General features: G+C 34.7%; 1 protein-coding gene across 6 annotated transcripts in view; it reads left to right on the top strand.

Moving 5' to 3' along the window:
* The first annotated feature begins 1,460 nt into the window (after positions 1 to 1,460).
* The window catches only part of LOC132276117 (ENHANCER OF AG-4 protein 2), a 29,622-nt gene continuing 16,883 nt past the window's right edge, over positions 1,461 to 14,199 (top strand). For all 6 annotated transcript variants that reach the window (XR_009470837.1, XR_009470839.1, XR_009470840.1 and 3 more), the window contains exons 1-4: positions 1,461 to 1,958; positions 3,540 to 3,616; positions 7,752 to 9,902; positions 9,994 to 10,519. Coding sequence is in view for 2 of the 6 variants with exons in the window: in XM_059777388.1 (XP_059633371.1) it covers positions 1,848 to 1,958; positions 3,540 to 3,616; positions 7,752 to 9,902; positions 9,994 to 10,519 (2,865 nt within the window). In the remaining 4 variants the exon portion in view is untranslated. The remainder of the gene's footprint in view (positions 1,959 to 3,539; positions 3,617 to 7,751; positions 9,903 to 9,993; positions 10,520 to 14,199) is intronic.

Below are 14,199 nucleotides of genomic sequence, written 5' to 3' on the forward strand. Positions count from 1 at the left end.
TTTTCTCGTACCCCTCGTCGTTGGGAAATTCTAAATACTTGGTTTGCTAATTTTTTTTTGTTTGGGCAACGACATTTGAAATTTTAATAAAAACGAGTGGCATCGGTGATGCTCGTTTGGTTTGCCAAATTTCCTCTTTTCTCGTACCCCTCGTCGTTGGGAAATTCTAAATACTTGGTTTGCTAATTTTTTTTTGTTTGGGCAACGACATTTGTTGTAAGCTCTTTAAGTTGTACTTGTAACCTTAAATTAAGGTGGCATTTGGCTTAGCTTTTAAAGCAACCTTAAAATGAATTTAACCCATAGAAGTCCGTTTTAGAATCTCCAAGACATCAAAAGAGGCCTTGAAGTCAGTTGCCTCACTCAAAGTGCTTCAATCCAAACTTTTTCACATCTGCACTCAATTTCTTAAACTAATTTTTACCAACATCGACTTGCTCAACACATACTTAGGAAACACGAATACGAGTACGGTTAGGATATGGTAAAAAAAAATTATATTTTTATATACAATAAGTAATATTTGGGTATTTTTTTATAATATTATAAATCTAATACAATTATTAAACTGTTTTAATTAAAGAAGTAATTAAATACAACATAAGAATATATCTCAATACTTATATTTTAAATAAATTATTACTCTGTACGATATAATCACTAATTTGAGATTTAGGGTTAGACGAGTGTTGTTTTTGTTTTGAACTAAGTATTAATTTTCTATTAATTGATAATATATATATTTTTAAAAGTAAAAATTTACATAACAATGTCATTGTGTTCCAAAAGTGTAACGTCGCACACTTGTCGGGCTTCTATCACTCTTGTATGCCCTTTCTAGGTTTCATATCCATCTTCAATCAACTTGATTTTCATTGGCAAAGTGACCCACAAGGATTCATGACCAATACAACCCAATTGCATTTCTTTGTTCACACACCACTTTACAAATTTAACTTTGGAATGGAATTTGACAACATATAAAAATAAGCAGCAATTTTTTTTTTTTTTGTTCAATTTGATTTTACTAAACTACAAAAATGACATTAATTCACAACTCGTAAAAACAGAGGAATTTTAAATATTATGAAATTTATTTAATTGCATAATGAATTTCTTGAAATGTGTTGACACGTATGTAAACGATGTAACTTATAATCTCAATGTTTATAGCATACGGTATTATTTTAGATTTTTTTTTTTTGTTAAATTAAATATTATATTAAATTATTAATATTATTTTCTCATATAAATTATGAATTTTGTAGGTTAGTGTTAAAGATCTCATACAAAATATTTTTATTTGTTTTACTTACTTTATAAATTTTGGAACACATGTCCAATTTTTATTGGCCATTAAATACACACAACAAAGATCCGACATCGTTAACCATGGTTTGAATCCATGGCCCATGGGGGGTTTACGCGTCATTGGCTTACCATACTGCCTTTGCCTCCGCTACCGCGAGGAAATTCCCTAACAAATAATACTCTCTCCCTCTCTCTCTCCTCTTTCTCTCTCTACACACTTTCTTCTCTCATCGACCGCCTCAATCCTCCTCTTTACCTCTGCAACTGCAATCTCTGTCTCTCTCTCGCTCTCTCTTTCTCTCTGTAGAATTCGAATGCGGTAGCCATCTCGTCCCTTACAGTGTCCACCGAGTTTCTTGATTTCGATGCTCTAACGACTCCACTTTCCGGCAATTATCACTCCGGTCGTTCTTGTCTGGAAACGCTCCAGCGTATGATGGTGGGTTTTTCTAGGGTTTTAGTTGATTCAATTTGATTGTGAAACGGCCTCCGAAGAAGAAGACGTCGTCGTTGGTTGCCTAGGGATTTTCGACGCCATGGCTCCCGGGCGTAAACGTGGAGCCAGAGGTGCGAAGTCGACAAGTGAGTTGAGGTTGGGCGATCTGGTCCTCGCCAAGGTCAAGGGCTTCCCTGCTTGGCCTGCAAAGGTGTAGTTTCTGATCAATCAATGTTGTTTTTATGCCCAACTCTTTTCTCTTTTTTCGTAGGTTTTCGACTTCAATTCAAATCTACGTATTCTAATTACATCAATTCTGTTAATATTTGGGTTTTACACAAGAAAATTAGATTTTGTTTGCAGGTTCATTAGGGCTGGTTTTTGTAAGCTTTTCGGCAATTTAATTGTGTATATATATATTTTGGGGGCCTATACATATATTGGATTTGGTTAGGTTTAATATTTATATGAATTTGGTCCAATATGGTTTGTGATTTTACATAGTCAATGCAACTCGACTGGGTTTTGTGGGGAATCATTATGAGGTATACGAGTTCTGACTGTTGGGTTTCTAGGATCTTTGTGCGTCATATGCTTTATTACTTTTAACGCAAGAAGTCACTTTCAAATTTTATTGATGAGCCTTTTGAGGTATATTATGTTGGTGGTTGTTTGTTCTTGCAGGGTTTCGTTATTGATCTATCTATTTAACCTTTTCTATATTGTATCAATGCATCAAATATGGTTTGGTTTAGTGGGATTATACTAGTTTTTGAGGTAATGGTTATTGAATTTATTTTAATCAACTTACTGAAAAAAAAATTACTTCACTCCTTGGTGTCAATTCAGTTAAGAAAGTTCCTTTCGTATGCCTGCTTGATTTAATTTCTATGAATTGGTTGAATGATTTAATGGTGAGGTATTGTTCCTTGTTTTTGTTATGCTTATATATGCTTACTTCCCTTTAGATAATTAGGTTTACCAATGCTTTGATTAGTTTTGTGGTGCTTTAGGATACTAAATTTGTTTGATTTGTTGATGTAAATTAGGTTGTCATAATGTTTGTTTTACTGACTTGTGTGATTTACCTTCGTTGATCTTACCAATGGGTTGTTTATCTATAATGGAGGGTAAGATAATGTGAGACCTTGGTTAGAGAGTTCAAGCATTAAAGAAATTGCTAGGTTGATATGACATTGGTTGGGGTGTGCATGTGGTAGAGAAAGTTGGGGTTCTTCACATGGGGCATGGGGGGATTGGCTATTGACTTTGTTGCGTGATTGACTCCTTAGTACACTACATTCGTAGGTTTGCACACCTCATACGAAGACTCCGAACAAGTACCTTGACTTTGTGTATGAAACTCAAGTTTACTTCTTGAATTAAGAGGTGCTATAAATTAATGCGAAAAGTTTCAGTCTTTTATCATTTACTTTGTTGGAGTTTTTGTTGTTACTGTTTTTTCCGCTTGTGTTGTAATTGGTTGTAGTTGTGTTATTTATATTAGTTCTTGTACTATCCCCCCACCCAACAAAAAAAAAAATATAGATTTGGTGTAAGAAGCTTTATTTGTTCATCAGTTTGATTTGGCTCCAAGCTTGTTGAATTAGATGTCAAGGACTTATTTATATGTACATTGCTTGGCATTAGTGCTCTATCTTTGTTTTAAATTTATTTAGTTTGATTTACATTTTCCATTGGCATTAATTGCTTGCTTATGTGGGATATGGCTATCTTCTAACTTACATGATTAGTTTTTTAAGTAAGTTGTGTGGATTTTGAATTTTTTCAGATTAGTAGACCTGAAGATTGGGATCGAGCTCCTGACCCTAAGAAATATTTTGTTCAATTCTTTGGAACAGCAGAAATGTAAGTTCTCTTTGTTCATGTTTTATATAAATGTTTATTTGTAGTAAATGACTTGAATGGTTGTATGATTCTGAATTCAAACATCTATTTTTTGGTTTTAACTGGATAGGACTCCCAGTGAAGATAATTTCTTGAACAGAAAATGAATTCTGAATGCCTAACATAAAATTTCCATTGTAGAAAACTTTGTAACTCGAAAAGGTTGAAGTAGCATCTTTTTGGGATAGTATAAAAGGAAACCGGATTAGATGATTTGGACATGTGCAGCGAAGATCTAAAATTTTATCAATGAGGAAGAGTTATATGGTCCACATTGAAGGTTGTTAGGGGGAGGGACAAATCAAAACTCATTTGGACCAAGATGGTAAAGAAACATATAGTAGCGTTTGGTTTGAGTTCACTTATAGCCTTATAGCAGAATGGGCAAAACATAAATAATGTAGGTAACCGCAAATAGTTGGGAAAGAGGGTTCTCGAGTTGAGTTGAATGGAAAATACTTGGTAGATGAGGTTGTTGGTAACAAAAGGACCAACACAAATAAAGTATTCTTGCATCTACTTCTCATATTTCCATTTATGAAATAGTTTGCATGGATGTTCATATGAATATAAAAAATTAAATTGGGTATTTTTGCTTATTAGTTCATTAATTATTTTCTGTTGCTCTCTCACTTGATTTTGTGCCATTTATGTTGACAAAATGTACCATACATGGCATTTGTCTTAAAATGCTATTATATTCTTTTCTCTCTAGGTCATCACAATCATGGATTCTATGGCTAAAAATCTAAATGTTCTTTTTGACATTTATTTGTTATATAAATTTGAATTTTTTTTTTTTTTTGGTTTGGTTACTATTTTAGCTAGTATATTTGTTGTTTTAAAATTTCCTTTTAGCTAGTAATTTTGCAACTATAACCATTCATTTATAGTTATTATAAGAGTTCTAAATGTAATTGGAAACTTAATTTCAATCATATTTTATAAAACTCAAAATATAAAAATTTGCCTGTTGACAATCAATCGAGCTACAACTTCAATTGAACAAAGTATTGCAGAAGCCTCCAATCGATTCGGCTCCAGTCGTCACATTCTGTTTTTCTTTTAAAAAACAAGCCAAAGTTTGATGGATCCAAGAAATCAATTGGTCGAAGTTATTGTTCTCAAAATCTTAGCTTAGCTTAAATTCATTTTAATGCAATTGACCCAATTGCTTATGCTGGCTAAGGAATTTTATTTACTCTTTCCTAATCACTACATTAAGCTTGATGACATTTTTGTGTCATTTTCGTTGTTGTTTCATATTCATTGTCTTTCCTTGCAAACATATAGACTCATATTTGTTCAATACCCTTTCCTAATCACTACATTAAGCTTGATGACATTTTTGTGTCATTTTCGTTGTTGTTTCATATTCATTGTCTTTCCTTGCAGATGTATAGACTCATAGACATTTTGTTCAATAACAACCAAGTTTTGTATCGATTGCCAACACACGACTTAATGTACTAACAAGTTTTTTTTTTTATAAGTAAAAATATATTAGAAAAACGTTCAAAAGGGGAACGCGTCCCTAATACAAGAAGAAAAAAGATCTAAGAACCAATAGAATCCAAGAGATCAAAGAAATCATCAATCGAGGAGCATGCATTTCCTCTTACATAACAGAACAAAGAACGAAGAATATGAATTTTTAAATTAGCTAAAGACGATTCTTTTCTTTCAAACGATCTGTTATTTCTCTCACGCCACAAACACCACCAGCACGATGCGGAACAATCCTCCAATAATCACGAGCTTGTTCTTTAACAGAACACCTTCTCCAAGCATTAATCAATTGTGAGGAGTGCTAAGGCATTACCCAAAAAACGCCAAACATGCAAAAAATAAAGCTCCAACAATCATACGCCACAGGACAATGCAAAAGAATATGATCCATGGATTCACTATCAGCTTTACATAAACAACACCAATTAACAATGATGTTGCCTCTCTTTCTCAAATTGTCCAATGTCAAAAAATTTCCCAATGGGGTAGTCCAAACGAAGAATGCGATTCGAAGAGGAGCTTTAGAACGCCAAACAGACTTCCAAGGAAACTCGTGACCAACGAAATTTAATGTACTAACAAGTTAAGCCACATGCAACCATCTTCTTTTAGGTATTTTGACCCAATATTAGCTTTGCTCTTTCCCTTCCTTTAACGTCACTATTAATAAGGATTACGTCACTTTTCTTGACAGGTACAGATGTTGCCGTCTGGACGACCGAAAATCTTAATTAGTTCACTCATTTTGTCTTTTAGTGGTGCTATTTCAACCAACTTAATAATGCGTATATTTCTAATTTTATCCTTTTTTGTCTTGCCACAAATCCATCTCAACATTCACATTCGGCTATTCTGATTTTATGAAAATGTTGTTTTTAAGCCGCGTCCCATAAATATGACTGGTATAATAGCATTATTTTTTTAAAAAAAAATTTACTCTGATTACACAGGATGCTAGAAGTAGAAGCACTCCTCCATTTCACCCATCATGCTTTAATTCTATTATCAATATTGTCTCCAATTTCTCTCTCTCCCTGCATAATCTAGCGTTTGTTATGAAAGTGCTCACATCTTTTACCCTTTGTAGTCTTTACTCTCAATTTTCACTGCATCTCTACTTGTATTTCTAGTTTGTCACATTTTACATTTTATATTTTAGCATTATTTATCTTAAACCCTCTTAATTCTAGAATTCCTCTTCAAACGTCCAATTTAACACTTATCCCTGCTATAGTTTCATAAATAAAAACTATATCATCAACAAATAACATACAAGATGAATTTCTCATCCAAAATGTGTTCTATTAGTTCATCGATAATTAGTAAAAAACATACTGGATCAATTAATAAAAAACATACAAGCTTAATGCAGATTCTTGATATAAGCATACAATAATTTGGAATTTACTTGTTTCTTCTGCAATTGTTCTTAATATGGTCATTGTTATGTCCTTTAGCACATCAATATATTTTATTAGTAACTGCCTCTTTTCTAAGACCCACTACATTATTTTTTTAGGAACAATACAGTAGGTTTTCCTTGATCTATAAAAATCATATTTTCATATTTCTTTTTCTTCTATATATATTTTTAATTAATCTCCTTAATTGAAAAATGACTTCCATTTCTGACCTTTTGGCATAAATCCAAAATTGATAGTTGGACATTGTTGTTTCATGCCTTGGCCGTTGTTCAATAACTCTTCTTAGAGTTCCATAGTATGCCTCAATAATTTGAGACTGTAAAAAATTGAATAACTTTGAATATCCACTTTACTTTTGTACATAGGTTGAAATAATTTTAATACTAATGAGACATTTTTTAGTTATTAAATTAGTGAATGATTTTGTTTGCAAAGACACCCCATCATCACCAAAACCTTTCCAAGCTTCTATAGGAATGCAATCTCTTCCTAAAGCCTATCCCGATTTCATTTATTTAATGTTTTTTTTACCTTTCGTATCATGATCCTGCTAAAAAATGTTTTTCTCTTAAGGTTACCTTATTTTTCTTAACATATGCCGTCTATATGGTTTTCATTCAACAACTTCTCTAAGCAAGTTTTTTTTTTTAATTTCGTCATCTCTCACTAAGACCTTTAATATTATTCAAAATCTCTAGATCTTTTCTTTAATTTAGCAAGTTTTATATTCTTCTCCTTGTCCTTTGTACCTAATTTGGAATAAAAATAATCATATACTCCATGTTTAGCTCCTCTATTACTCTATTACATTCATTTGAAATTGGACAACTCTACTTCATAGCGATCACATGCAGGTAAATTATGTTGTCAGAGTTTTCATTCTTCATTTTGCTTGAATATCTTTTTTGTGCAGCTTTTGGCTTTTATTTGGAAGTTCATTGGTGGAATGTTGAATATGGTTATTTGAACTTTAAATTGTTCCTGCCTGTGAGGGTTACATAATGTGGGAGTTCAATGTTATGGTTAATTTGCTTGCTGATTTGCCTCAGGAACAATTTTAACCATATTCTTTAAATTTATTCAGCTGAGTGATTTCTTATCATTTGGTTTTTAAGCGGATAGCTACTGATTTATACCTTCTGAATTTGTTCCCTTCTTCAAAGAGCTTTTGTTGCCCCTGGGGATATTCAGGCATTCACTAGTGAGTCAAAGAGTAAATTGTCAGCTCGATGCCAGGGTAAAACAGTTAAATACTTCGCCCAAGCTGTAAAGGAAATCTGTCAAGCATTTGAAGAGTTGCAACATAAAAATTCTAGTGGTTTGAGAGATGATACTGATAGATCAGCTCTTGGGTGTGAGGCTCCTTCAGTTGATGAGGTGGAAGATTATGCAGCAGAGATTGACTTAAAAGCTGGGATTAGTACAGATGTACCAAAAGAAGAAACAGAGACTAGAGGGCTGAGTGATCATGGGTTTGGGTTGGAGCAGCATAGAGAAGGTGAGATGGAATGCCGTGATATAAAGCCTAATATATCATGTAATGCTAATGACAGTTCTTCTCCAGTGATATCTTCTAAGAAAAAGAATAAACTGTTCAATGATGGTCCTTATAAATCAAACAAGGAGGAGTTATCTGGATCCAGTCCGTATAATCTTTCCTGTATGAAGGAAGAAGTCTCTTGTGATAGCAATGAAGAAGACAAAGTTTTCCGCTCTGAACGCTCAAAAGTTACCGAGGGCTTGGATTTTAGTCAGGATAATAATTTATTTGATGCAGAAGAAGATTCTTCTAGTGGCCTGTTATGCAATAAAAAAGAGAGTTCACCTTTGGTTGCATCAGTTCGTGGACAGAAGTCACTAACAAATGGTCACAAGTCAGAGAAGATGGTTATTGGGTCAAAGAAGAAACACGAGGGTTCTTTTGAAGTACGCAAAAGTAGTAGTTCATCTGCTCTCACGTCATCGAGGTATGATAGTGCTTGTGGTCATGTTGATTTACCTAAAACCATCGAGCGTACTAAAGATGGAATACAAAGAAAAATTGACTCAGGCAGCAGCGTGAAGGAATCATCTCCAGTGGTTCGGAAATCAGATCTAGATGTAATTGGTGGAAAGAAAGCGAAGAAATTACTGAAAGCTAAAAGACAAGTTGAGTTGGCAGATGATTCAGAGAAGGATGCAGATGGCAGTTCCGATGAACAGGCCAAGGGCTACCTTTCTGACGGGAAAAAGAGGGCCCAGCTTGAAGTTTCACATCCTGCCAAAAGGTCTAAACATGCAGATGTGGCTGATGAAACTACCAGGGTACCGATCCAAACAAACAGAAAAAGTGATTCTCGAAGTTCTAATGTTTTCGACAACAAAGCAGTTAATGCAGAGCTTAAACGCTCTACATTACGTTTGAAATCTGAAAACCGTGTGGTGTCAAGAGTTTCTACTGGTAATATTGCATCCAATATTCCTGGTGGTGAAGATGTTCTACCACCAACTAAACGCCGTCGCCGGGCATTAGAGGCTATGTCTGATTCCGCAACTACAATTCCCGAAGATAAAAAGGAAAAAAGTTCTGTTGCTCACAAAAATGACGTTTCAGGTTCTGATAATGTTAAATCCCCTGTGACTCAATCGCACACGAAACGCAGAGCTGTTCGCCTGTTTGATTATGATGATGATGAAGACCCAAAGACTCCGATTCATGGTGGGTCCGTCAAAAAGTCTCAGGCACCTTCCTGTGTATCAAATTCTACGAAGAAGAACACTGATCCACATCATGAAAGTCCTATTCATGATCAACCAAGTGTAAGAGGCTCAGGTGGAGCTGATGAAAGCCCTTCGGAGGAATGCCTACCTTCTACCAAACCACTTAATGCTTCATTGTCACCTAATCCCCCTCGAACTGTAGATGAGAGGCCTAAAAAGGCAATTGCTCCACAAGTCTCCTTTAGCCCTGGTAAAACAGAATCCGAGAGAGTGTATTCCAAGGAGATTAAATCAGTACTGCTTTCGCCTAAAATATCTCCTTTGTCGGGTGCTGCTGCCAAACCGCTAGTTGAACCACATAAAGTCAATAAGCCCTCGATTAAATTATCTGGTGGTACTAGTATTCAGAAAAAATCTCAAGCTGGGTCTAGTAAGAGCTCAGGAAAGGCTTCTGATGGCTTAAATTCTTCTCAAAATCAACCAACAAATCAAAGAAGTAAGCCACTATCTTCAGGAGAGAGACAAAAAAGTACTCCGAAGTCAAATACACGGATGAATGATTCTGCTCCTCCTGTAGTATTAAATATGGAGAATAATCTTTTACCTGGTGAAAGGTATGCTTTAATTTGATTCTCCCTAGGTCCTAGTTTAATTTTTCTTTCTTTATCATTTATTTTGATGTTTATGGTGGATTTGTCAAATCAGACTGGAAGATGGTAGAGACAATAAGTTGAGTTCATTGATGGATTCTAAGGTTGCTGATTCTGTTACGTCCATGAAGCATCTTATTGCGGCTGCTCAAGCAAAAAGAAGACAAGCTCACACGCAAAACATTTCTCATGGCCATCCTGATTCCTTTTTGGCACTTGCTAATGATCTGCCTGGGAGGTACCCCAGCCCCGCCTCTGCAGTTCAGCCCTTTTTATCTGGCTCCAGTGACATGATGCAACCAGATATACAGGGTTATTATCCTCGCACATCTTTAGCTTCTCCATCTACTCATGGTCACGAGTATTCTTCAAATAATCTACCTGATGCTGAAGAGCTTGAGGAGAGAAGAGTTAGTTCAGGACATCGGAATGCTGGGGGTTCACTGAGTGGTGGTACTGAGGCAGCTGTTGCTCGTGATGCTTTTGAAGGAATGATAGAGACACTTTCAAGGACTAAAGAAAGTATTGGACGTGCAACTCGTCTTGCAATTGACTGTGCAAAGTATGGCATTGCAAATGAGGTAGTTAATTTGTTATTTTTAACTTTTATTTTCTAGATGTTCTTTTCATAATTGGTGAACTTTATTTTCTAGATGTTCTTTTCATAATTGGTTAATGACTAGCAAGTTTGCAGATTCAGATTGTTTAGTTTCTCAATATTTATTCTTGTCTATTCGGTGATTGTTTTCTCAGTGTGAAATCATCTGCCTTCTATTATCTTCATATAACTTCTGACCATTGCAGTTAAGTGTCAAATCTGTTCATCCTGAGCTCGAATGGAGTTGGGAAGTTGACATAAAATTAGTTGTCAGGAAACTGCCAGTTTTATTGTAGTTTCTTTTATAAAATTCGGTCCTTGAGATTAACCAAAACTCATGATAATTTTGTTTCATATCTACAATTGTACTCTTTTCATCAAATTTTCACATTTTTCTTGTATGTGTAATTTGTAGTTCTTAAACTGCCAATTTATATAGCGTACTCTCAACTATAGATGGCAACAATGCGTCATAATGTTTACTACAAGGCCAATACAAATTTGAGGATTTCATAATGAAAATCAAGTAGCATGGATAGCTGGAGAGATTTTAGGGTTATCTAGGGCAAGCTTGTGCGATCTTCCAGTGTGAGGAAGCTGTTTAGGTGGTTGACTGAGGCACCATCATAGAGGATGTTTGCTAGCAGTCAGCTGCCTTGAGAGATCTAAGATAGGTGCTCATTGGAAAAATTGTGCGCCCCATTACCTATAGACTGGGCATGCATTAGGTAATCTACCTTTATTTATTATTATCATCATTATTTATTTATTTTTGGGTGGTGCATATGTGATACTTTCACTTGGACAGCTGCCAACTACAGAGCACATTTTTTTAGTTAAAATGTTTCTGATGTTCCCTTTTCTGTTTTTTAGGTAAATATGTTTCCGATGTCAATGAAACAGAGTTAATGTCACTTGATTTTAGACCCCACACACACAATAAATAAATAAAATAAAATAAAAAAGAAAACCTTGGCTCATCATCATCATCGTCATCCTTACCTTTGTCCCGTATTTTACGTGGTCGGCAAAAAAGAAAACATTGAGTATGAAACAAATTTTATGCTATTAATCCCGTTTTCAGATTAGTATTCTGCCCCCTGATTGAACCTTTCTATTGCTTTCATGAAGTGAAATCGTGAATCATGGCTATATTAAATATTCCCTCTGCCTTGCTAGATCATACTGATGAGTAAAAAAATAAAAAATTATTGAGAAGTAAGATTGTACTTTGAATAAGCATTTTGCTTTAGGAATCACTTGTACTGCCTTAACAGTATAAATTATACCTTACTCATCCATTTTACCTCAATTATTTGTGTTTAAAAGGGTGAAGAAGTTGGTAAAAAGATATATTGATGAATTTATGATACTTAAGGTGGACAACAGTTTGAGGATGGAGGAAGTATCTTCTATACTAAATTGATTTCAAATTCTTTCTGCTGCAAAAAAGTGAAAATTTTAGGGAAAAGGCTCATTGCAAGATATATAATGTTCACCAACACATTTTTCATGATTGAAAATTCTGTAGTCATTGATTTTGCAGTGAACACTTTCGGCACAAGAATATATGACAGGTAAGTTTCAGATTAGTATAAACAAGAAGTCGTATTGGCAATGTGGTGGTTTTATTGGACGATCGAGAGAAGGAAAATAACCTGCATGCCAATCAAGAAGTCTTCTTGGTACAACAGAAAGTGTCAACACTACTTATAGGTCCCTGGTTTTATTATGTTATGGGTTAAAATATTTGCTCGCACCCTTAATATGCAAAGGTACAAAGTATTTTTGAGTTACCACAATTTGGGATGGCAAATGTGTGATTCAGTTTGGTTGCTATATATTTTTTTAAAATAGACCCTTTATTAAACTTGGGTTTTTGTTTATACCCGGTTTAGTTTTGATTATTGCTGTCTGCTAGCTAGGAATTTTTTGCCCCTCTTGTTCTTGTTATTGCCTATTGGTAACTAATAAGTGGTGTTGGGTTACATGAAAGATGTACTCTCTAGCTGGAAGCGTATTGAATGAACCAGAAACCCAAGGATGTTTTAGGCATCTCCGTTATGCCTTTGTGTTGTATATGGGGGGAAGAGGAATATATCACGACCCTGAAGATTAGGATGTTAAGTGCTTTCCTCTTTTAGAATCGTTGGGAGATCATCTACTTCGATTGATTCTTATATAGTATTTTTAGTAGGTGAGAGTACAATGTTCAATACTTACCGTCTAGGAAGCACGGACACTTCTGCAAAGGAGCCCTACCAGTGTCGGACACCGACACTCCTCGGATACGTGTCCGACACTTCATATACGTGTCCATAAATAAAAATTAATTCTATTATTTCAGACACTTGGCCGACACTTCCCGGACACTTCATCGACACTTCTGGGGCATTTCAAACACAAGTCTACCCAATAATCTTGAAAATATTATGAATACTATCATGACAAAGTAGTAAATAATGGTATATATGATATAAAAATTATTACAATAATAACAAAAATTTATTTTCTAATTCATTTCAGTGCAACTCTTAGTATAGAAATTATAAATGAATTAAAGTTTTATGATACTATTATTGAATATATGTATAATAATAATAATTTATATTATTGTGTACCCTATTCCACGCCGTACTCGTGTCCTACTTTTTAAAAATTTGACGTGTCGACGTATCCCATGTCCGTATCCATGCTACATAGCTTACCGTACATCTTATTTACATGGGTACACCCCTTATGCTTTGCATGATGGTGTGCGTGTGTGTGTGTGTGTGTATATATATATATATTAAAGAAAAAGTGCGCTTAATCATCACATAAATTCTCTTAGGAAGTGGAACTTCATTTTTTGTGCCAGCACCGTCAGGTTATACTAGATGTTTTAAGGGTCCCAACAGTTTGTCCCATATAGGTGTAGTTGGCCTGATAACTGTTTAATATAATTTCCTTTTTTTTTTGTCGTATTTGTTATTCGTTCATCACATAGATTGCACTGGCCTCTCTCCATTTTTTCCATCCTGATATATTTCTACTAGATATATCACTATCTCTCCATATTTTTGTATCATTGATCCTAAATATTGAAAATGGTTACCTTGGTGAGGGTGCATAGTGGGAAAGCATGCACAAGATGCTTGGAGGGTTTGGCCCCCTTTGTTTGTGATAGGGTTGATGGCGGGAAAGGAATAGGAGATCCTTTGAAAGGGGAGGAGACTCCTATTTTGGCGTTCAAATTCTATATTCTTAGCTCCTTATTCTTTTGGATACATGGTAGGCATTGTAAATCTTTGGAGATCTCGTGTATTTTTTGGATTGCTTGAGGCCATTGTGGATCTTTTGTTCTTTCTGCAATTGTATATGGGATGCGCTCCCATTTTGAGTGCTTTTCTATGCAATCATTACTTATACAATATATATGTTGAAGGTGGTTATTTTGAATGTCTTTGGTTTTGAAGTATGATCATTGAAATATGAACATCTGAATCTTTATTAAATTTACATTCCATATATTTGGTTTTATAGTTCTACTAATTTTCAACCATTTTTTATTCTGATACATTTATCCTTATTTACAATTTTACCGCTAAAGTTTTTTTTAGAAGTATCCACCAACACTTTATTATCAGCAAACAACGTGCACAATGGAGGGTCTCCTTGAAA

The sequence above is a fragment of the Cornus florida genome, unplaced genomic scaffold (assembly GCF_030987335.1).
Source record: "Cornus florida cultivar Cherokee Brave unplaced genomic scaffold, ASM3098733v1 CherokeeBrave_3.0.0_Hap2_Chr10, whole genome shotgun sequence".
NCBI lineage: Eukaryota > Viridiplantae > Streptophyta > Magnoliopsida > Cornales > Cornaceae > Cornus > Cornus florida.